Here is a 25,453-nt window from a genome sequence, read left to right on the forward strand (position 1 = left end):
CTTAGTAAACAGGTAAAGTCTTAGAAAAATCAGTTGTCTATCTCCTTTAAGAAAAAACAACTGTTAGGCTGTCCTGATTTTCTTTGAGGGTAGATTGCAGGCTTAAAATGAGATCTGTAGCAATTTTCTTTAGTTTAATCCATCCCTTTTTCAAGTAGTGTCTTACAGACTTGCGTATTTTAGACTTCCTCACAGTTTTATTGCTGAGTATGATGCTATGTGGTATGGAATGGTCCCTTTGGTCAGCTGGGKTCACCTGTCCCACCTGTTTCCTCTCACAGCCTACTTGAGGGCAGGGGCAGGCCAGGACAGGGCAGAGAGCTGCAGCATGAGGAACAGAGAAGGCCTTGGTGCTGTACAAGCACTGCTCAGCATTCGCTAAAACACTGGTGTGTTATCAACACTTAGTCACAGCTAAAGGAACAGACAGCTGTGAAGAAAATTGCCTCCATCCCAGCCAGACCCAGTACACCTGGGATTACAGGAGTGAGACTGGTTTATAAATAGATTAATGGAATTGAAATGTAACATTTTGATTCCATTTATATGTCTGTCTTTTCTCTCCTGCATGGCTTGATTGTTTATGTACATTGTTGTTAACCTTCATATGCATCAGTAGTAAAAGCTTTAGCTAGGAAGTTGCACCCTTTATTTAAGCAGTCTGATCAATGAATTCTCTCAATTACTTCTTACACTGATCGATCTCACGTCTGGATCATCAGGTCTTGAAGAGATGAGAGTTACAGCTCTTTGAAGCGTGACTTATGACACCAGAGAATAACACATTGACACAACTAATACTGATTGTAGTTGTACCACTATTTTGAGATACTTACGGTAAATCTTCATCTTTTAAATTCTAGGGTTATTCTAGAATTTAAAGGTCTTGGGATTACAGTGCTTTGATCTGTGAATTACTGTGTRGTTCCACTTCTGAAGACTTCTAGGAAAAGCACTCTGTAAATATTGATATCCTAAAAGAAAGTAGATCCGTATTTTTCTAAGAGGCAGGCTAAGTTCTTGAAGTACTTTTTATGTCAAGTTTTTGTTACCTGTGGTAACCACCTGTGTTCCAAGAAAGCAATGTAATCATATGGTGKTGTTACCTATGGTTGTTACGGTTTTGCTAATGTGTTTTTGCCGCTGTGTTAGACTCTTTTTCTGCTTCTCGTGATTGACATGTAAAGGTTTTAGCAGGCTACTAGTCAGGCAGAAAACATTTTCCATCACAGAACTGAGCTCTGTTCCACCTATGCTCAGATGTAAATGGTAAACAAAGTTGGAAAGAACACAGTTAGATTTTCTGGCGTAGTTTCATGCCACTGCATGCCTAGAAACAATTTCGCAGCTAATTGTTGTAAAATTACATTTTACTTCATGCACAAAATCAAATTTCTCCATTAGAGAATTTAGATTTACCTCACAAACCTCRTTAATTGTTCTCATGTTCTTTGTTATAACCATATATATGAAGCTAAATGAGAACATAAACGTGTTAATCTTAAGGATTTAAACATAACAAAAATAAAGAATTACAAAATAAGGTTGAATATTTACTCAATCTTGACTGAAATAATAGCCTCTGAAATAGCATTTCATTACATAATAGAATATTCCTCCTCAGGTATCATAAGTAATACAGAGATACATATCATATATATTATTTAGTTTAACATACAGTTGACAGGGTAACGGACCTAAAATTCACACAGTGAAAGGATTATGTTTTAGAATAACTAATCTCTGCACCATACACATACAGGGCTAAATTTTTAAAGGGGTCTCATTTTTCCCTCTGATTTCATATCCTCAGTCTATTTYGTGCATGTATGATAGGATTAAGATATATTTTTTTACTTCGGTCCCTGATTGATGTATCTTAATCCTTTCATATCTGTCCTTAAAATAAGAGGCCATCTTTAAAAATTTCACCTAAAGTGCTCAATTTTGCCTTCAGATACCTCCATGCAACTTCCATTGAAGTAATTGGAGCTGTGCCTGCATATCTGATGGTGGAACTGGACTCATTGCAATTAAGGTACACATTTACTGGCATAATCAGTCATCTGGAATAATTGCTGGGTCCAGTGTGACATTCTGCATGTGCAGAATWTACTAGCTTGGACTCTGCATATGGGGATTAAAGATTATGATRACTTTATTTCATGCCTTACATTTTGTAGTTGTAGTGGAATTTTAATGTAGCTTGCTGCACTTGATTTTCTTATTTTTAAATAAGAAATGTAGAAGGAGTTCACAGTGATACCTTTGTATATTTYTTCATACCCAACCAGCACACATTCTGTTATTTAACATGTTAACAAATGGTACATGCAGGCACAATTGTGATTTGTGCAGTAGCTTATAGGTTAAAATATCCAATCCTGAGTGTACTGCCTTTTTTTTTWTTTCCGGCCTTATATCTTTGTGCTGGTAAGCACAGGCAAAAAAAATAAAGGTATAAAGAATGCCACAGTGAACTAACAGCATAAAAGCCATATGTGAGAACTTTGCCACCTCTTAACTGAGAATACATGGAGTACTTATTTTCTAGTAATCTAAAATTCTGTGTGTTTTTTGATTGCAAGTTGATTACATGCAGCTTTAATATAKGTGCCTCTCTCCCATCACTGGTATGGGGAGGGGCTCTTTGACTTATAAAAGTAGTTGTTTTGGAGAGGATAATATAATTCCATGGTAGACACAAATGCAGAAGATTTTGTAGAGGCTGCCTCAAATAAAACGAAAATTTGTGACACCCAAAAATTTCGACTTAAAATGACTTGTTCTGGGATGTTATAACCTGTTAAACTACAATGAAAATAGTGAATACTCCTGTGATTAAGAATAGTTGCTGATAAATATTTGGGTGTATTTAATATTTCTAAAATTGTTTAAAAGTGCCAATTTTTTTTTTTTTTTTAATGATGTTACCTGTATTACTTTGTATTTATAATGCTACCAAGTTTAAGAATAGCAGAATATATAGTTCCCTCTGGAATTTATTCATTACCACAAGGGTTAACTTACTTTAAAGAGGCCTTGGCCCAGGGGCTTTTACAACACTCTCACTGTTAGTGCAAGATTGTCTACCTGTGGCAGGCAGAGCCAGTAATAGTTGCCATAATTTATTTAAATGGAAGAAGGTGTGCTTATAGCACCACAGCTTCTTGAAGGTGTAGGATTAGATTTCTGTTTTTATAGAAACACTGCCATAGGGAAGTTGAAAACACAAGAACAAATAATTTGTTTGAGATAAAGGTGACAATTACCTTTATCAGGTGAGCAAAGCAGTGATTTTAAAGGACTTCTTGTTTAAAAAAATACTACTGGAAAATTAGTGTATTTCTGATTAAAAAAGTACTACTAGAAAATTACTATATTTTTTATATGACTGGTGGAATGGAGAAACTGTTCCTCTCAAATAGTCTTAGTTATGTTAAACTGCTGTGTTTCAAGATATGAGGAAGGAGGTAGGAGGAATTAATCACTTTAAAAATAAAATTTAATACCTGTTTAATGCATTAGTTCTTAGAATGCTCCTGTAATACTTTCTACATTTAAACAAACACATGCTTAGGTGATCGTGGATTTATGTCCCCTGCATCCAAAATATTTAACAGGTTTATAATTCAGCCTGCCACCTAAATTTTTTCACTCTTTTCATATTTGTTGTACCAGCTTGATTATGTGTAGAGATTGGGATGTCTGCCCATTTTCAGGTAAAGACTCTCGCAATGAAAGTGGTTGATTTCTTGACATTAGTGTTCCTTTGTTCTGTGTTTACACCCTGCTTGTTCTACATGTTTGTACATTTCTTTGTTTTGTTGAAATGGAAATAAGCTAAAATYGTTGCTAAACCATTTGTTTTTTCCRAAATWTTTTCTCTATTTTTAATTGATATTCATTGTGTGTTTTTGCAGCCAGCTTAGTAGTGGAGGAGCGAACGAGACAGATGAAAATGAAAGTGCACCGTTATAATCAGACATCAGGGTCTGGTTCTAGCCAAGAACATGAGCGTGAGCAATATACCAAGGTAAAGTCAGTAGTACTGGGGTGATACTTTGKCTTGAAAATTGAAGGCATAAATTTGTTTGTTTAAAATATTATATAACCTTCAAGAACACTGTATTTTAAAGCCTGACAGAAATGTCAAGTAATTAAAATACAAGTAAGACAAGACAGAAATACAAGTAATAGCTTTTTAGCATCATTTTTTCTCCCATCTGATGTGCATTAGACTTAATCTTTGACATCAGCAAAAATGAATCTGTAAAAAGCAAAATACTTCAAAACTAATTCAGGAAAGAAAGATCCTTCAACAGCTGTTAAACCAAAACATATCACCTCTAGCTTAGGAAGTCCTCAGACTTCAAATAYCTGAAGTTTGGGAAAGTAGGCCATGAAAGAGTATTGTCTGATGTGTAGAGRGCAACACAGAATTAGGTCCAATCCCATGCAGATGTTCTCACACTTGTATAATTTTTTTGCATCCTACTAATGTAAGAGATAGAATATTTCCTTYCTTGAAATACCTACTTTGATTTCCTTTTCTAATAAAAGTGTAAAGCTTTTGTGATAATGGAGAGTATTTTAAATTACATTAATAAAGTTATAAAGAAGGTTTTCTTCCTTGATGAGGCTAAAGTGATAGCTCATAACTGTAACTCAAAACTGTATAGACTTCTAAGCAAACTGCTGAAAATGTCTTGCACATCTTCACTGCTGCTTACAATTCAAGCTGTGAGGAGCTGGATGCTCCTGGTTAAAATAATGTATAAATGAGGTACCCATCTGAACAAAATCAGAAATTTACTTAGGAATTACAAAATCAGAAATTTACTTAGGTTAAGTAGGAAACTTGGCATCTATCTTTTAGCATGTAACAGGTTTGAAAGATTGGTTCAAGATCTTGTTGCTGTTAAATATGCAGAAACTTTAATAAGAACTTAAATTAACAGTTCTCAAAAGGAGGAGAAACAAGACAAGCAAGGTTTTAGGTCCCCAACTGCCAAATTGTGAGATATCMGTGCTATTAAAAAAACTGAACAGCTGGGATGGAAATTTCCAATCAGATCCTCTGTCAGAAGCAAAATTTACTTAATTAGGGCAGCTCATTTGATACTAGGTTTGCTGTTAACCTTCCAGATAGGTCTACACAGGGCAAATGAGATCCACTCAGGGTGAGATGCAGTGTCTCTATGGTACTTCCAACCACTTCACATGTTAGAAAAAATAGTCAAAATAGGGTTCATACAATTTTCAGGTGAGAGGGGTAATATGCCGTCTGAGGACTTTTGCCAGATGACCAGAGCAAAGGTCAGGTTTCTTATTTAGATTATATCTGCTTACAGATTGATTGAAATTTATGTATTTATCATTCTGAAACATATTTTTTAATCCTAACTCTCTAACATTTATCATAAGCATAATTTTTGCTCTCAAATATATTTTTCTTACTTGATCAGTGTAGATCCAATGTATAGTTATATAGTTGCTGGAAAACATAAACCTGCAATGATACAAATTTCTCTTCTCCTTAGAGCCTTGAGTTTTCTAGTATCTTATTTTGTTTATAAATACATGTGGAAATTAAATCAAAATTGAAAGTATGATGAATACTAGATGAAAGAATACTGAATTTGTTGTATTCAGATTTTTTTTCCAGAAGTATGAGGAAAATTTTGAAGAAGCAAATTCTGTGTCAGTTGTTATAAGAGAAATATTTTTKGAGTACCTTGTGTTCTGACAGGCATGTACTCTTTTCCATGCTAAAATGGTAGTAAGAAGAATAGCCCTGGACTTTAAATCTTTAACTTTTCATATATTTTCTACATAATAATGTTGGAGTCATAAATAAGATGGTCCAATGTCGAATTAACTTTTAAGTGCTGAGAAGGAATTACATTGGCCCATTCTAACACTWTGTGATATTCAGTGGCTGTTTGAGTCATTTCATTGTGGTGGTAGTCATCATTTAAAAATGTTACCAAAGCAAACCTTATGCTGCTGTTTCTCCACCCTGAGAAAATGGTGAAAGAGTCAATAAAAAACCAAGACAGATGAAGATTTGGACAGCTCTAAGGAAAATGTAGTAAGTCATATCAGCTGGTGTGGTAAAGCTGATGACTGAGACTTCTAAGAACCAAAGACTGTACCTAATTTCTGCTGCCAAAATCTGTGAATTCTTTGAAAGCTGYAGAAACAAGACTTACTTTAAATTAAAAAAAAAAAGTTAAGTAGTATAATAGACATTCCAGAGTAGTGAAAAAGAAATATTAACTGACTATTAAAGAAATCACAATTGCAAGTAGAGTTTGTCCCTCTTTAACCAAAATGCTTCTTTCTTTCCCAAGTAGCAGTGTTTGCTCATTGCTTCAGAAAATAAATTTATTTATTAGAGAAATTATACTGTGCTGCATTTTGAGAAAATAGCCCTGTTTTTCAGAGCAATCAGCTCACATGGGTTTGATTCTTCCAATATTTTAGTATTTGCAAATATGCTTGTTTTATTACATTCAAAATTCTCTTAACCATTGAAAAGTTTTCCTTCAGTGTGGGACTGGATCATATTTGCAATGATTAATTATGTATATACAAAACAATCCTTAAAATTAAATAAGTTCTCCCTTATATTGAAACAAGCCTTTTTTTCTTTTTCTTTCCCTAAAGTTTTTGTAACCTGTCCTTTGCAATTTCCAGTCCATTTTGGGTGCATTTTTTCCAGTTATGTGATTTTTCCCACTCAGTTTCTCAATTTTTAGTTTCAGTTAGCAAGAATAGTTTACCAAGCATGCRCCCATGCAGGTTTTTGTTTTGAACATCCATTAATGGATTGTGAATAGGTTACTGCTCTGCAACATTTGCATATGTCTTCATGGCTGTTCCACTCTTAATTATTTTGAGACTTTCTCAGAGCTCACATCCTTATTTCCTTCCATTGCACTGGAAAGGCTCCATAATTTATGTGAAGCAATTAACTTCTAATAAGTTAAATAAAATAAAATAAAATAAAATAAAATAAAATAAAATAAAAAAAAAAAAACAAAAAAAAACCCAACATACCTCTGAGGATTTGTCAGAAGGGTTTAAAGAAGAGCTTTAAACATGTCTGTCTTTTTCTTATGTATTGGTATGTCTTTAGTGGCTACTATGCACATATTTGTTCTGTTTCAGCGCTTGAGAGAATCAAAATGGTGGCATAATTCTGGATTTGAATGGAGGTAAATTACAACATAATTTAATTAGCCTTTTAATTCAAAATACAGTAAGTTTTTTGATTCCAGATGCCACACACAGAACACAAACACCATGCTGCCCCTGCCCTGGCTTTCCATTTTCTTGGAAGGTCTGTTTATTCAAGAGAGTTACYGATTAGAACACTGTAGTATATACTTTAAAGGGATATCACTCCATATTTAATTGCTGACTTAAGATTGTRTGTGATCAAAAGGCATTTAGCATAAAAGTGTAATTATTACATTAGTTCAGTGGCACTGTGGATTTAACTAAAAAGTTATGTGTTAACAGTTAGTCTCTAAAAGGAAGGGCTGGGTAGGACACTTGGGCTGATAAGAGGCTGATTATGTTATGTCATGCGGGGCAAGTCATTTAGGGCTGTGTATAGGAAATGCTCTTGGACTTAGATGTGGTGAGTATCTTCTTTTGATCCTCTTCAGCCACCTTGAAGAAAAAATTCTTTGCTATRTGTCAGATTAAGATGGCAGTCACTYGAGAACTGGTTGGATTTCACAAAATTCAATGAGCTCCATTCATTCACCCTGTGGGCTTCCCTGCAGTTTTCTCATSGTTTGACTTGTCCATTTTTACTGTTCCCTGTCAGGAAGTTGAGCAGTGTACACAGTAGTTCCATTGGAAGAGTTAGACTCTCTAAGCTGGTGCTTAGTGTGCTCTGGTTCATGAGCTGCTCCTAAAATAGAAGCTGGTGGGAGTCAGTGATGAGTCCTGACATCCCAAGGTGCTGAGTTCTGGGCTGGGAATGCCAGCAGCATTCAGGGGAACCCTATGTGAGCAGTCACTAAACTTAAGCTGCTTTGWGCAGGATTCAGCATTTTCTGACAAAATTCCTTGTTAAAGTATGGTGCCTCAAAAAATAGCTGGCACCTCCAGACTCACAAAAGTCCTTGGATGAATCTAGCCCTTAATGCATCTGGTCTGGATTTCTCTTTYCTCATATTAATGACCTCATTTTAATGCCCTTTTAATTTTCTCATTTCTCAATTTCCTTATTTAAGGCACATAATGAGGTATGTATTTGTCAATGTTAGTCACCTGGGACTGTTTTTGTAGTCAAAGGACAGCACATTCATTCAATTGTTAAAGCWCCAAACTCTTGTATTCTTCATGGTTTTGGGAGTTAAATCTAGAAATATGAATATTTCTTAATATGGAAGAGAATGCAATTATAATGGCTTGTTAAATGACTTCTAASATGTGCCCCTATAATCAGTAAAAGTGCTAACACTGTTACTCATTAAGAAGCTGTCAAATTATTTTGTGAAGTACACTCTTTTGGTTTATGTCTATGCTCTTCCCATTGATGTTAGCATTCCGTTTTTCTCCTTTGCTGGTGTACAAGACGCAACAGCTCCACAGGTGGTAAAGTGAAGGGAAGAACTATATTTCAGCTGCTTATAGACTTCTGTTTTGTAATGAAAAAGTGCAGATGTTTTTGGCATTTGAATCTAATTGCTGTCAATGCCTAAAAATCCAGACCTGCTCTTTAGTAATTGCTATTGATGTTGCTACAAACCAGCAACTCTCCTAATGTGGTAAATACTGCACCTTGGAATAGAAATATTGCATAAGCTTTTAAGATACAGAGCTGAAAGGGAAGTGATGGCACTGAAAATATACTTCATTCTGAAGCTTCAAAATTATATAATATTTAAATACAAACATGTCGGGGAAATTTATTGCAAATACATGTGCCATTATATAGAGCAGAGGTTTTCTGCTTTATGGGAGAACTCTATCATATTATTTTTGAGCTCCATTGGAAACCTGCAGGCACTACCACATTGCAGATACCAYATAAGAGGATCTTAGCCCATGCTATTTTTCTTCTGAATGGTAGCTTCAGGTATATTGCAACAGTAAAATGCTCTCATTGTAATAAGCACTGCTTCCTGGAAGAGTACTATTTACTTTTCACTGTATCTGAAGGGGAAAAAAGGTTGACTTTAAAATTGCTTTCATTTTGTTCATCTGTTAGCTGAGATGACTGGTTATCAGATTGTGTCAGAGGTAGTTAGGAAATCAGTAGGAAAATTTGTTTGCCTCCTGTAGGGGTTGGCAAATTGGCTAGAAGCAGCAGGTATCGGAAGGAAAAGCTAAATCCAGAAGTAGTAGTAGTAAAATGTAAACACTGTRGCACTCAGTATTAATTTTCAGCATTGTTACTTTTTGCACTAATCTCTATTTCTGTGAAGGGAAAGGTTTTCAGTTTCTTGGGAATCACAGYCCTGGTATACAGTACAAAGGTTAGGAAAAGCTCAGCCATGCCATGAAAATCTCATTTAGGAAGGTATGMTCTGTATTCTGCACTAGCTGTGTGATTACAAGGCAAATAGAAGACATGGATTCAGTTTTTGATTTATGTCTCATCTCACTGTAAAATTCTCTGTTCACCAAAATATAAAAAACTGTCTTTTAAGCCAATCTGGTATCTATGAAACAATTCAATTTTTTCAGACTGCTGGAGCATAGGGAGCAAAACAGAATGAGGATATCTATACAGCCCCCACTTACAGGGGATGATAGTGGGGCTGAAGACCCCTGCACCAATAAATGGTCTCATGTTGATACTGAGCTGAGGCTGAATCAATGAGGCTGAATCTTTAAACAGCCACTGATACATAAACTGGGACTTCTAACTTCCCTCCCAGTATTCTAACCAGTAAGCTGCACAACCATGCTTGATGCTTTCTCTCTCTCTCCTTCCCATCTTTCCCAACCTGTGTGGGTACCCCATGAAAGCTGGAGCAAATTCAGGACAAATGAAACAGTGTCKTTTTCATGACCATACATAGACCTGTTGAATCATGGAGTGTTAACAGCCAGATRCAGATGTGGCTTGGAACAAAGACCAGCAGCCTGTACCTCCCTCAGTACTTAGAAGAAAGGCTTCCAGCAGGACAGCATAAGTCACTGCATTTGGCCTTGATTGTTCTCTCCATGGGAGAGTCGGCCTTCACCAGCAGCATGTCATGGTTGCTCAGGGACCATCAAAGTCTTCTACCATTGCAGATTCACTGTATGGACTCTCAAACCAAGGGGCACAAAGAGAATATGGACTTTTTGGTGAGGAAGAGAAGTAATYGGACATTATAATGGCAGAGGGGAGAAGTCAGATTGTCTTCAGCAAATACAATTAATACATGGACGTATTTCTGAAGCAGTCTCTCACCATGCATAAGAAATGCCACTCATCTGAGAGAGGTTGCTTGTTTATATTTTAAAAAAATAGTTTTTAAAACCTCTACTGCAAAGGAATAACTTCTAGATGTAATTTAAATATATGGGATGGGTGAAATCTCTATTTCACTCAAATCAAGCAATAAATTTTATTATTTAATGGGGTGATTTTTCAGATTGGAATCTGTTTWGCTTAATGGAAAGCTGGGTCATTCCATGTGTCCAGATGATTTTCATATTTTTCTGTCTCATTTAGAGTAGCTTGTAGGATTCTTTAGGAATACTTTAGGAATTTTACATAAAACATCAAGGCTGTCTTGGGCCTGGGGCATTTTAACTTRCACTAGAGAGAATTAACTATTCCGTTTTCTAGCCTCTGAATGTTTATATTTAGCCTAAGTAAAAAGTTTTCCTAACTTACATTCTTGCTTTGAGTATTTTTTTAGACTTTAGAAGRAAAGCATGATACCTTATTATAAAATAGCTCTGATAAGAATTAGTATGCTTTGTGTTTCCATTTTGGAGTTTTCATTTGATTTTGCAGTCTGAATGACAACAAGCAGCAAAATTTCTTAAAAGAGTCTACAAGCCATTTCCAAAAGGTGATCTGAATAAACATATCRTCATAGTCTCACTTTCTCATAGTCTCACTCAACCCCATTGGGCATTTATATTCAGTAAAGTCACAAGAAGTCACTTATAAAGAGAAACTCCCAATAAAGTCTTGCTGTAATTGAAAATATTTTTGAATATTAGAGTTCTGGAGTCCTTTGTGTTACCCACTTCCTTAGATCAAGCTCTGCATCTGTTTCTGTGTCAATACCTATTAGACAAGTTATTTGAGCTCCAAGTTGTCATGCTCCAAGCTATTCTGAAATCATCTGCAGAGCTTCAGTTTAATATTTGATGCTAAAGRGTTACCTTTCATAAGCGAGGACTTTCTCTCCTGCAGATGTTTTTACTGAGCTACTACAAGACCCTCACAGGGTACTACTAAGAGTTTTTGTTAAACAGTTTTCTAACGAACACCTGAAAAACACAGAGAGAGAGTAAATTTTTATAACCTTCATTTTTCCTGCAGACTTCTATATTTACAATTGGTGGTTAGAATTGTCTTTATTCCTTCCCTTTCTCTACTCCTATTAACTTCCTCATTTTACTATCAGTATTTTTTCCTAGAGGTTTCCAAGTGTGCACAAGCATAGTTGCTAAAAGGCATTGGAGCAAGAGAAGACAAACCTGGCTTAAGGGGAAGAGACCTGATACATTCATCTATACAAACTCAAGCTTGGGTTTGCCTGGTTTTTGAAATTAAGTCATGGCATTTGCTGAGTGACTCAGCTGGCAACCCAGTGCTTAGTTGGAGTTTGAATATTCACAGACAGACACAGATTTGTGTATGATTCATAAATAAACTTCTATGACTTGCAATTTAACAGAGCACAGATCTGGAAAATAAACTCTCTAGAGTGCCATATCAAAACCTTCCTTGTTCTCCTATGGGTTAATGGTTTTCCCATAATATACCTTGGGAAATATACCACTGGTTTAGCTTCTTKCCAGCCAAGAATACCTTCCTCTAATGACAGTGAGTTTTAGTTTTGTGAGCCTGACAACTATTTGGTGCTCATATTCTATGAGTTTAGGTAAGAGTGACATTGCTAGGATTGAAACTTCCTTTTGTATCTGTCTGACTGATAATATGGTAATAAGAACATTATGTAATAAGTGGTGTGGTRTCCCAGTTGGTTTTAAAAGCAAAGTAACCTCCACCCCTATCCACATATTCCATCTGCTGGGTCTTCTGATAATTCTTAAGCATATGCAGATGTAAAAGCAATTAGAGCATGGAACTGATCTGCCTGGAAACAAATATTGTATTTGCTGAGTTAGCTTTCTGCCTTACTAGTCTTCTAGTATCAAAATACAAAGAGATATTTTGAGATAGAAAATATACTTTTTTTCTTTTTCTATAAAACTTAGGAAGTGAAATCAGTCCCTAATAGCTTCATGTAGCATTGCATTTCATTCAGGCTCATATGCAGTTCTATGTGCAGGTATTTCATAGCATATATTTTTAGTATTTTAAGAATTTGTAAAAGAGTCTGTAGCCAAAGGAATGGTATGCATGTGCTTGAGATGTCTGTCTGCTGCATAAGTGTTTCATATAAATATTTCATTATTGTAGTTCTWGTGCTGAAGAACCAGCAGACTTTAATTTCCAGTGCTGTATTTTATTCCAAGTATCTTCTTTAGTCCATAAATAACATTTGATTTCTGCACTAGACATAAAGGCATTATTTAATATAGGCATTTCTTTGTATTTCATAAAGTTTTGTTATATCTAAAAGCAGTTAAAGAGAATTGTCATGCTTCAGTCATTTGTTGTCTCAGTGAATGCATTCTGTTTTGATGAGGCTCCTCACCCTTTCTTTTCTTGATCTCTAGTATAATATACAAACAGATCAGTACAGAAGTTGTGATAACGTCTCTGCCAAATCATCAGATAGTGATGTCAGTGATGTGTCAGCCATTTCCCGAACCAGCAGTGCCTCTCGCCTCAGCAGCACAAGTTTTATGTCAGAGCAATCTGAGCGCCCTCGGGGCAGGATCAGGTGAGTTCTCCATGCAGCTTCAGCTGCATCACACTCCCTCTTTCACTCAGTGCCAGAATACGACCAGAAGTTCTTGAAACTAGGTAACCACAACATAAGAATCTGTGAAAAATGTTACGCACATATGAACTGACTTCCATGACTGGCCTAAGATGACAATATTTTTGCAGTTAGGCATCTAAAACAGAAAGCAAAATTTCCTTGAGAAGATGACACATTAATGCATTTATGGCCGGTTGAACTTGAGCACAGGCTATCTTTCATTTTTTATCCTGTCATTCTTGACTAAGAGTCAGTGTAATCAATATGTCAGTAAGGTATTACAGCAGAAATATTACTAGATTTTTTAGTTAAACAGKTTTTTTTCACAAAAGCATGTTTTTTCTTTCTCGAAGTGTTTTTCCCTACCGGCCTGCCTTTATTTTGCTGTTTTCATGTATATGATAAATTACTAGATTTGAAACTATTATTCATATAGTACTTTTTGTATCTCTTGTTTGAAAGTAGTTTAATTCATTTGCAGTAATCAAATTCAACCTTGATGCTAGTCTGTTCTGGGGTTAGGGCTTTTTCAGATGCACAGATTGGTTTTTGTTTTCATTTAACTTGATGACAAAACTCCCAGCAACTGTAATGGCCGTAGGATTGGCTTGATAGTCTTCAATTACATCTGCCAGTTTCTGAACTCTCAAAAATTTGAATTTAWGTGTTATAAAACACAAGAAGAATTACAAACTATAAAAAAAAAAAATATCCCTGCTAGAAAATCTGCCTGATAAAGGTCTGGAAGGCATCATTTACCATTCACCACTTTTAGACAGACTCAGTGTCTGAGCTCAGCTGCAGGAGTTTGGTATGTTTATAAAACAGGAGGGGWTGTTAGTGAAACTCAGAAACTGGCCTCTATGTTTGAGCTAGATCCACCTCATTTTCTTTTTAAGGAATATTCACAAGGGTATTCAAAGTCATATTTCAGATTGGTGGAGGTATAACCTGACAGCTGCAGTAATCTACAATCCAGCAGAACACTGCAGTGGAACTGTAAATGTATTTAAAGTAATTTCAATCCATGTCTTCAAATGCTGCCTTTCATTGTGTCCTAGCTTTTCAGTATTTGACTCTTGCAAAGGGCTTTAGTCATACCAAAATATATTTCCTAGATACAGAATTTTTCTCAACGTGACCTGCTCCCAGTGTCTTTGTCAGGTTCAACAAAACAGGATTTTTCCCCATAAATATGTTTAACATATTTAGTCATAAATTTTCCTTGAGTTCAGAATATCTGATCACAAATACCAGAACCAAGAGAACCAAAAGAGCCAGTAACTTTATGTGAACCTGGAAAGGGTGAAAGCTAGAGTCAAATCCTCAACCTCTTCCATTCTTAGGAGTAGTAGAGTCCTCTGGGTGCAGGATTGGATGACCTATAAAACCTAAGTATACAAAACCAAGTGTCTGCAGTGGGAGTTCCAGTTCAGCTTCACTCTAGACCAGTGAATTGAGATGTAATTGGAATTCAGATGTCTTCCCTTTCTGATGCATAAAATCCATACCTCAGAAATTATACACTGTGCTTGCTTGCTTTAGTCTTCGCTAAATTCAGGTATTACCTCCATAGTGAATAAAATGTATAGTAAAAATATGCAATTTCTTCAGTAGAAATATAGTAAGATAAGATTGAGAAAAAGATTGATTGTGTTAGGAACAATCTTTTTCATGGTGAGTTTCATGCTGTGTCACTCAAGCCTTAAAAGCTATGTATCTACCGTGGAATTCACATTTAAAAAAAGGCGTTTATTAAATTATTTTTCTAGGTTATCTAAACCACCATTAAAAAAAGAAAGCACCTATTATCTTCAATGGTTCACCTCATCTTCAGACAGGTGTCAAAGACTTTTCTAGTATTAATTGCTGAAGAAACCCTAGATGACTTGTTTAGATTGATTGTTTTAATTTTTGACATCTAAAATTGGACTAAATGGATTCTTTCTCGCAATTACTAATGCTTCTTTAAGGTCAAGGAATTAGAAGTTTTAAGATCAAGTTTGCTTAGTAATTTGAAATTCAAATTTTATTTTTGCCTCCAAGGAGCCCAGTGTTAGCATATATCAGAGGGATGGGATGGGATGGGATGGGATGGGATGGGATGGGATGGGATGGGATGGGATGGGATGGGATGGGATGGGATGTCTGAGCAGCAGGGGCAAGGAAAAGAGCATTTTTTGTCTTCCTGATTTTTTGTCTGACTGAAGCCACATATCCGCCATCATCTTAATTTGAAAGTGTGTCAGGCCAGTGGCCATGGCAACTGTGTGACCATAATGTTAAGTTTAAGAACAAAGTTTGTTGAACTGCYTTTTTTATGCACGTGCTTTTGTTCTCCAGATACATTCTAGAGATGAGRGCTATGATGAACCTAGTAAGCACATAGAAACTCAAAGGAGGTGGCTCAGTTCTAGCCATTTTACTAAGGTGTTTAACATAGGTACCTTTTGTATCCAGAAGAAAAATACACATATTCAGAAYACACAAGCAAGATTTATCGTCTGCATTACTTTTGGAAAGGGTGTCTGCATCACCTTCTCCATTGAGCAGAAAAAAATATTCCTAGGGCTATTGACCAGCAAGCTGAGTTAAATAAATTAAATGGAGAAACATGATTGGAGAGTAGTCTGGGGTTCAGATTAGTAACCTGAAGTGGTACTCCTGTAATATTTCTGCATGAGTTAAAAATCATTGGCTAGTTATTCATATTGAAAGTTGTGATACCAAATTTCAGAATGTGAAGTTAAGGACAGAAATAGTTTTAGTAAATGTTGTTAGTATAGTCCCATCATTCCTCATATTAATGCATCTGTGAAAAGGGATATAAATCAAACTCCTAGATACAAGAGAATACAAAGTACKGTCCTCTTTAGGGTTGTCATTACGAAAGTAATCCTTGGATGTCATTGGGTACAAATTATCACTATGTCTAAATGTCAGAGGACTGAGATTTCATAGTAGGTGCGGTTTATACCCACTGACTTCATCATCAGTTCTACCAGCACAAACTGCTTCCTGACCATTTTTCCCAAAACCTAATGGAGGAAAGATCCTTAAAAGAATTTTTTCTTTTAATTCCTTTTCCGTATCAATCTAGGCAGAATTGGTGCCTTTCTCTTCTCCCACGGTTTTGAATACTTAGGATTATATGATCTGAGAAAATAGATTCTATATTCTCCTGTTTATAAATAGTTATTTCTTTATTTAAGAAGTAAAGATTTTAAAACCTGGAAGCATATCTCTCTTTTGTTGTGGCTCTCAAGTCTGGGTATTAGCTAGAAGAGTAGGACAATTCATGAGGGGCTTTTGGACAATTTTTAATTTTAATCATTAACTCCGTCAGTTACATTACTGAAAATACACTGTGCTTTTAATAATGTAAAGCATTTATGGAATGACATGCTGTCTGAATGGCGAGCATAAAACCAGTTGATGCAGAAAACACAGAAATACTGTGCATGTTATTTCAATAGTTAGATAACACTCACACTCTTTTTTTGGGTCAAAACTCCCAAATTTAAATTTTTGTAGTGAAGGAAATTTTCTAGGAAGTTAGAGCATGTTGAAGAAGTCAGTAAAACAGAGAGAAGGAAATCAAATCTACCCTTTCCTGTAATAAATGGCAAGACCATGTCTAAACCTTTTATAGTAGAAGATTAATTTCATTCTTACAGTATATTTGCAATAGAATTGCTTGTCAGAAAGCTGTGACATAGCATATWTAGAAAATACCATTAATTAATCATCCGTCTGGGGGTTTTGTTGATTAACACTTCTAATATGTTAGAAGAGGGAATTTTGATTGATGCAGGTTCTAAATATAAGTATATAAAATAGCTTCATCATTTGTGATTTATTTAGCATTTTCAGGTATATGTTATAACAAATAGCTTTGCATGGATAAGCTAGTTTGTATTTGAAATTATTCCAAATATCTTTCTTGTTACCATCCTGGGAAGTCTGATTCACTGCCATGCTTTCTAGTTGGAAGTGCAGACAAATACCAAGAATTTTTGGTGTGTGTACAAAATGTTCTGAGACTTTTGACTGGGAACAGAATCAGATTTCTGACTCTGGAGTTGTTGTGTATTTGACGAGTGAACTRAAATTACCAGTCTTTTATGGAGGTTTTCTTTCATCAGTCATGGTCTTTATGCATTCATAATACAGTCAAGCAGTATACTTTTTGCCTGTGTGTGTTGGAGATGTTACTGTCTCCAAATGTCTCGGAAATATTTTTCACATCCTCAATGAAGCAGAAGGAATTTTATTTTCATGGTTTAATGTGATGATTGATAAGTAAGAACCCCTGATGATTAATCAGCACTGTATGGGCTTGATCAGACAAAGAAGGACATTTGTGACTTAATTAAAAATTATGCCAGATTATGTCATTGCACCACTTTTTATTTGTAGCCTGCTTATGCAAAGGCACCTAGACTTCTTGGTACTGATAAATAGGGAACTGTCATGCATGGTAAAGGTGAGGTGGAGGCTTCTGTTTTTGAGGAATAACAAGCTACCATAAGATGTTTCAATTAAATCTGATCTAATAAAATCTGTTAAATTTATGAAAGACTAAATAACTATTTTTAAGTTGAATTTGTCTCAGTGTATCTGGATTTCAAACAAATTGCCCCTGCATTAGGAACATTACTGTTTTCCCTCATTTTAAATTTGAAAAGTACATGTTTATTAAGAATTATATTTTTATCTTGATCAATATGTGATCTGTAGTGCACTGCTGACTGAGGGAAAGTGTGTAGCAAGGACTCAGCAGAGAATGATCAGATCAAGGAATATTTAAATAAAAGGGACATGTACAAGTTATTGGCACATGACAAGGTGTACCCATGGGTACTAAATGAGCTGGTGTTGACTGATGTCATTGCAAGGCCACTCAATGATCTTTGGAACATAGCAGTCAGGGGATGTTGTTAAAGACTGGAAGAAAGAAGGGTTCTTAAAGAAGGGAAAGGGATCTTGGAAACTGTCGGCCTGTCATCCTTAACTCGACCTCTGGGTAGGTGACAGAGCAAATAATCCTGGAAACTATTTCCAAACATACATGTCGAATATGGGAGTGATTGCAGATAGTCAGCATGAACTAGGGCAAATCATGCCTGACCAGCTTGATAGCCTTGTTTCATTAGTTGATTAGTTTGATGGATGAGAGGAGAATATCAGATGTTCTCTATTTTTTTGTAAGAATTTCAGCACCCTCTTCTAAAACAACCTCATAGACAAACTGAGGAAGTACAACCTAGGTAAGTAAACAGTGAGGCAGATTTGAAACTTGCTGAATACCAGGCTCAGGATTGTGATCTGTGACACAAAGTCCAGCTGGAGGCAAATCACTTGTGTATGCCTGGAATCAATATTATGGCAGTACTTTTTAACGTCTTCATTAGTGTTTGGAATGATGGGGCAGAATGCACCCTCAGCAGATTTGCAGGTAACAGAAAACTGATAGGACTAGTTGATCCAGCAGGGGGATGTGACATTATTCAGAGGGACCTCAATAGGATGGAAAAATGGGCCAATAGGAGCCTCATCAAGTCCAACAAAGGAAATGAAAAATCCTGCATCTGGGGAGGAGTAAGCCCATGTGCCATTGCACACTAGAGGTTCACAGCTAGAACTCAGTTTTGCAGCTGCAAAGCAGCTTTTCAGGAAAGACCTGATGTTTGTGGATGCTTAGATGAACCTCAGCCAACAATGCTTCCTTGCGGTAAAGAAGACCAACACCATCCTGGGCTGCATTGGGAAGAGTCATGCTAGCAGGCTGAGGAAGGTGATCCTTCCCCCTCAGTTGAACTGAGTAGCTCGGGTGAGACACATCTGGAGTTCTAAGCCTTGTGGTGGACTCCCCAGTACAACAGCACATCCAGCAAGGGACCATGAAAATGGTGAAGGGATTGAAATGTCTGTCATACAGGGAGAAGCCAAGAGAGCTGAGTGTTCACCCTGGAGAAGACTCAAGGGAGATCTTACCAATGTACATAAATGCCTGCTGAGAGGGACTAGAGAACACAAGGTCAGACTCTTCTCAGTGAGAGGATGAGCACAGGCTGAAGTAAAGCAAATTGCACTAAAACATGAGAAAAATATTTTTTCTGCAGTTTTTTTAAACACTGGAACAGGTGGTTCAAGGATTTTGCACAGTTCTGATGGGGTTATCCAAATCCCGAGTAGATACGTCCCTTAGCAACCAGCTGTTACCACCCCTGCAGTATGCAGGAGAGTTGGACTAAGCAATATCCAAAAGTGTCCTCTAGCCTCAACTGTTCTGAGTCTTTTTCAGATTTTCATTTCATGCTGCTTATTATGCTGTTCTCTTGCACAAAATGCTTGTTGTCTTTAGTTTGGAGTCAGGTGAAGGAACTGGAGGTTTGCCATCTCACTGRGGACAAACAGGAGCATTGAGCTGCAGATCTCTCAAAGTGACAGAGCCAGAGGCCACTTGCTGGATTGGAAATAGATTTTCTCCCCTTGGTTTGCCATCCTCCCAYATAGTASATTGGAGCTGGTTTGATACAATTTRTAGCAGTGAGGGGGTAGAGAGAGTCTGAAAGGTCTTCTGATCTCTCCTCAGGCTTCCCAATAGCACTGCATCAYAATTGTATGTGATGTGACTGGTGTGGTGCAGTTGTTCAGTCCCCCCACCCTCTCTTTGGAGTAGAGCTGCATCCATCCTCAGCACACCAGTTCACTAAAATGCAGCAGTACTGCACCACAGAGCCAAGTTTGACTTCCTGTCATAGCAGGGAAGGAAAGCAATATGCCAAGGCTCTTCATGCATTTGATGAGACTGAGRTCTGTGTTGAAATAAAGAAACCCACTCATTTCATGTTAATTAGAAAAGTAATTAAAGTCTTTATATTGAATTTGTGCTACAGTGACTAAGGGTRTAGTCAAGATACTTTACTCATGAAAAAAATCAAATGTAAAATCTTTTAATTATTACTATAAATATTGCCACCAGAACTAATGGAGGTAACAGGAGAACACTAAATCTTATAAATCAATAAAAGTAAATTACCAGGAAAATGGGAACAAATTCACAAGTTATTTCAGACTGTCTTTGTGGGGCATATTAACTATGCCACACTCATCATGTAAACCTAGGAAAAGATTCTGAAAGTTTGTGGAGTGTAACAGGTTTTTTTGTATCTTGCCTATGTTTGATCCCATATTTCTTAATGAACCAGTGTAAGGGCAAGCTCACATTACGTAAAGGAAGRATTGAGCTATATAACTTTACAATGGAATATGCAGTGCTGGAGCCTAGCCTAAGAGGGATCTGTTTGTGTATACTAGGTAAAAATGGGTATTCCTGGGRTTTACAGCTCTCATTACTGGTATTCTGTATAAAAATAAGTATTATTTTAATWATTCAAGTTGTTATGAACCCAGATCCTTTTCTGGAAAAGCAGATGTCAKGCACTTGGAATCAAGGTGGTTCCTCATTCTCGGATTCTGAGAGCCTCACAGTGTCATACTGGAAGACATAGTAGATCCTCTTACTGCCAAGTAGATTAAAAAAAAACAAAAAAAAACAAAAAAACCTTGCAGGCCTCGTGCACATCTAGCTGTGTGCCATCAGGTGGTAATGATCACAGTGCTCTGGCAATGTACTGAGCTGGGACTCTTGCTCAGAGGTAGCTGTGAGTAATATATGAAGAACTAGATCCTATCAACTACGAATGTCCGCAGCTACATAAACAGCAATGTGGCAAAATTAGTTGGCATCATGTTGAAAGTTGGCATCATGATTCTTAAATGGTATTTTCAAAAGGATGTTTCCTGGGTATGTGCTTAAATTCTGTGGAAGGTCTGTTCCATGTTTCTCAGGCCTAAAGCACCACAGAGTCAATGACATACCTGTAGAGGTAGCAGAAATGATGAATTCTTCTGCATATATATTCACATATGAATCAGATCAACCTTTTCAGTTGTCACATTTCTGAAGAATCTTGGACCGAGCTCCYATTTGCTATTTATCTTCCATGTTATACCTGCTTCAAAGCCTGCATAGCTCAGGCCTTGCAAATTTATCGATGACTGCAGTTGTAGTTTATCAGCTGGACAATGGATCACCAGAATCRATGCTATAATAATGATTTGTTTTTAATCAGCTGTCAAAGCTTCAGTGCGATGATGCTCGTTGTAAAGTTACTCATTCCTTTTCTTAATGTGAACTGGCGCAGCTTTAGGGACACCATGCTGAAGATGTTATCTCTCTGAAGTTTCCATTTTTAATGGTCGGAATTYTGAGTTCCCAATTTTWKKTTTTTTTTATTATGTCTCAGCAAATTTAACTTGACTGAAGAGTGTTCATTGACCTGGGTATTTCTTTCTTGTGACAAATTGTAGATCCTGCAATTTTCATATGCAAGATTTTTTAAGATGATTAGGCTATGTTTCACATAGGTATGAAATCCTACATCTTCTATGTAAACCAGAATTCCTTGTTTCTGAGAAAGAAATATGAGATACTACAACTACTTTAATTAAAGTAACTCATATATTTATAATGCAATATTTATGTCAATATGTACAAATAACAGTATTTTTTGTGGACTGGAAATCTATAAGCCAAAAACCAAAGTGAATATCGCAGGAAAGTGAAAACCCATGAAACTCTAACAAGTCTGCACTCAAGATAGTGATACATTTTTACAAGAATTAGTAAATTTTAATGTTATTCATAACATATGCTGTGGAACCCATTAGCATAATGGTAGCATTTTAAGTCTAAAAAGAACACTAGTTCATCTCTTCATTTACAAACAGGGAGATTTTTGTGTGTGACACTGATACTTAAATTCAGCTTCCTCCTAGAGTAACTGATAYTTTTCAACACAGAGAGGTATTTTAAGCAAAAATTTAAATTCCTTGTCTTGTTTTTATGTGCACCAAAAGCTCAAGCTGATTGAAAACTTGTCAGTCTTCGTGCAACTGTCTTGAGTAACGATTGTATGAGTGCAACTTTGCTTAAAATACAATTAAAATAGAGAAACATGTATATAAAAACAAACACTGCAAGCCTTGAAAGATGAAACAGTTTTATTACAGTGCTAAATTAAATTTGTAGTTATTGCACATTCCCTAGCAGGGTTAGCAAGGGCTAAGAGTTTCACAGGTTGTCCAACAAGTTGTCATCAAAACTGATAAATGAAGGAGGTTTCTTAAAAAACTTCAGGTTGGGAATAGTGTTCATTCTTGTAGTGTATTTGTGCAGCAAAAATCCTGATCAAGATTTCGAGGCGAAGCCGTAGAGATTAAGTCTTCTCTAAACTTGTTTAGAGAATGAGGCAGGAATTGTAGAAAGATAGAGGATAATCTTCTCACTTGCCTGGTTTCTTACTGCTCTGGGAAATTACTCTGTGCCTCACAGTTTTTATGTGATTAGTAACAAGTCATTTCAGACATGTCTTTGTTGGTGATCATGTGCTGCCTTTTGCGTGGGAGTTTATTGTGTCTTGATGCTGTGGATTCAATCTCCCCATCATGTGGAGAGTTTGGAGTAAACTCACCCRTGATTCCTTAAGGTTCTGGTTTGTTTAACCCAGTGGCAGAGTAAAAATTGCAGGGCTTGCATGATTACTGAGTTCATCGTGCAAAATGGTGTCATGGCAGATGAAAAAGCTGTCTCTGCTAAAACAGAGGGGATAGTGAGTGATGTGTGGCTACAAAAGACTAACTGACCATCTTGTTGAGGGGTCATAATATAATAAATACTTGTGATGGAACATTGAAAAGACTTTTTTTGTTCAGTTTCAGGAATTTTTTAGGAACTRCTTTGTTTTCAGAAAGAGTGATAGAAAGAATTTATTCCTCAAGTTTTCCTATTCGCTTTCTACTTCASTATCACTGTGAACTCTTCCCTTCCAGGGATTATTGTCCATCTTACTCTTCTTATACTCCAGTCAGGTGACTTTGTCTTGATTCATGCCTGATGGCCAAAAAACTTGCAGCCTCCCTGCATCCTGGACAGTCTAGCTAATTTCTCCCAAATGCARAATAGCCAAAAGGTGCAGTTTCTGGGAAATTCTGACTTTCTGCCTCTTAGGCAAAATAGCAATAATATTCAGAAAATAGACAATTTATTTAGCAATAGGGCCTGTGAGTAAGTCCAATGTCACTTTATAACAAGTAAATTTCCTGGTGTCTTAACAGYAGATATCTTTGAAATCTTTTAACATGAGAGTTGGAACTTAAAGTAGTTGTTTTACCGAAATGACAGGTACTCAAAGGAATTGACAGGTCCTCTATTTGTACCAAATAGAAGGATCACCTCGTTGGAATCTTTCAGTTAGGCACTAGCCATTTCTCAAAGCAAAGTGAATTTATAATTTTTTTTAATTGTGGGACAATACAATATGGATTTTTTTTCTTTTCTTCAAAAGGGCCAGGCAATCTACCATAGCATATCAGCTGGAACATAGAATAAATAAAAGAAGAAATTTGACCATGGGCAAAAACCAGGCATGGAAAATTTCTGTCTAAATTCTTCATKTTTGACAAACAGAATAGATATAGGTTAGAGGCAAGGTATTTTACATCTAAAATTTCCACAGTGTAAGCTTCCACTGCAATACTTGAAGTAAATTGCCAATCCTACTTTCTTTCTGATTATCCAAATCATTGCAGCTAAAAACCAAACATCAGAACAGTTTCATTAACTGTGACCTTCCCAGTTTCATTAAAGAGAAAAACATACTGAGCATTAGTATTGCTGCTCAGGTGATCTATCCTGGGGCAAAGACAGGCGCTCTGATGTTGCCTGTGTCACAACTTTTGCTTTTTGCAGGGGGAAATAGAGGTTGTAGGCTCCAGATTATTACCATGAAGGCGAGATATATGAAAACATTTTAGATAAGCTGCTTAAAAAATATAAGGTATCCTCTTTATCCCCAAAGAGTGTATTACAGATGGAACTTCTGGTTCTGAGGTCATTTATGTACAAAASCAAGGTGAAGCCAGAGTAATTAATGCTCTAATTATTCATTATCTAAAGATAATGATTTTGAAAATCCATCATTATAAACTGCTTTATGTGTCTTTCAGAGAGGGAGGGAGATGGAGTCTTTAATCCCTTCAGAACATCTGTACATGAAAAATGTACTATGGAGCATTGCTGCTGCATTTTTAATTATCTAATTATGTTTCCTCTTTTAAAGAAACTGTCACATCACCAGCAGTCTTTCTTAATGATTTGAAAAAGACTGAAAAATTACTTTAATTGGTTTTTCATTTAATTACTGCAGTTGATAAAAATGAAGTATAATCCATAAATTTTTATTTAAAGAACACTATGCTAATATTTAAACAGGCAGTACTTGTTATTTTTAGATTAAAGAAATGTTTTTTTATCCATGTCTCAGAACTCAGAGTAGCTCTCACTTGCTTTATCTTMAGCTCAGTTTACTATATTTTAAAAAAATTTATCTGCATTTTTATTGTTACTCCTGACCTTGCACTGTCTGATTTAGCTTTCCAGATGCTCCTCCTGTATTTCCTATTTTCTTGCTATTGCCTGTTGCTATGATTTACTTTTGTAAAGGAGCAGTGAGCAATCTATTTCATATTAATGATGGAGCATTTTTTACATGAAGAGCAGCGAGAACACAGGTACTTCAGTGCCTCRTGCATTGGAGGGAGAAAAAGCAATGCAGGATGTAATAATAAAAATATTGTTATTCCTGAATGTCATGCAAAGAAAGAAAAACTGGTGAATTCAGCTTTCTTGATACTGAAGAAAGTTTCCTTCAGTGTTGAGCTACACATTTTGTATTTCTCACACACATACCTCAATACCTATTTTCTTAATATGGATTTAATATTTACATCATTTCTGTGTTTGGTACACTTCGACTGAATATGTACTGGCYCTATGCAGTTAAGTTTGGGTGATTTGAGCTGTTTGCCCTTTGATTCACTGTAGCCTTTCTACTTCAGCATTAATAGCAATGGTTAACCCTGAGCCATGCCCTGGGGTAACTACTTTTGTGTTGGTTTCATTTTAYAATTCATGTCATTTGTTGGCTTCAGGCTGATGCTGACTTGAGTATGTGCAGGCAGACACATGGACTCCCAAATGCAGAGACAATTGCTCTGCTTGTTTTAGAGAATATAAATTAACTTGAAATGTTCATGGCAAATAATAAAAATCTGCTTATCTCTTGCTTGGAAAATAGTTAAAATCTGCTTATCTTTTGTAACGTTCAGACTTACTTTCTGAATTTTTTTTTCGTTTTTTTGTTTTGTTTCATGAAGAAATGCTAGTTTTACAAGTTAAAAAGTAGAAATCTGTCAGAGCTGTGGAACATRCACAATTTCAGGACCCAGAC

General features: G+C 36.2%; 1 protein-coding gene across 3 annotated transcripts in view; it reads left to right on the top strand.

Annotated features, from left to right (window-relative positions):
* Positions 1-25,453, top strand: part of RIMS1 (regulating synaptic membrane exocytosis 1) — a 310,345-nt gene that overhangs the window by 237,016 nt on the left and 47,876 nt on the right. For 2 of the 3 annotated variants that reach the window (XM_057369045.1, XM_057369055.1), the window contains 2 exons: positions 3,924-4,036; positions 12,886-13,052. The exons of the other annotated variant lie outside the window; for it this stretch is intronic. In XM_057369045.1, coding sequence (XP_057225028.1) covers positions 3,924-4,036; positions 12,886-13,052 — 280 coding nt within the window. The remainder of the gene's footprint in view (positions 1-3,923; positions 4,037-12,885; positions 13,053-25,453) is intronic. 3 annotated transcript variants of the gene reach the window in all.

The sequence above is a fragment of the Malurus melanocephalus genome, unplaced genomic scaffold (genome assembly GCF_030028575.1).
Source record: "Malurus melanocephalus ecotype Western Australia unplaced genomic scaffold, MMel_1.1 scaffold_4, whole genome shotgun sequence".
NCBI classification, from domain to species: domain Eukaryota; kingdom Metazoa; phylum Chordata; class Aves; order Passeriformes; family Maluridae; genus Malurus; species Malurus melanocephalus.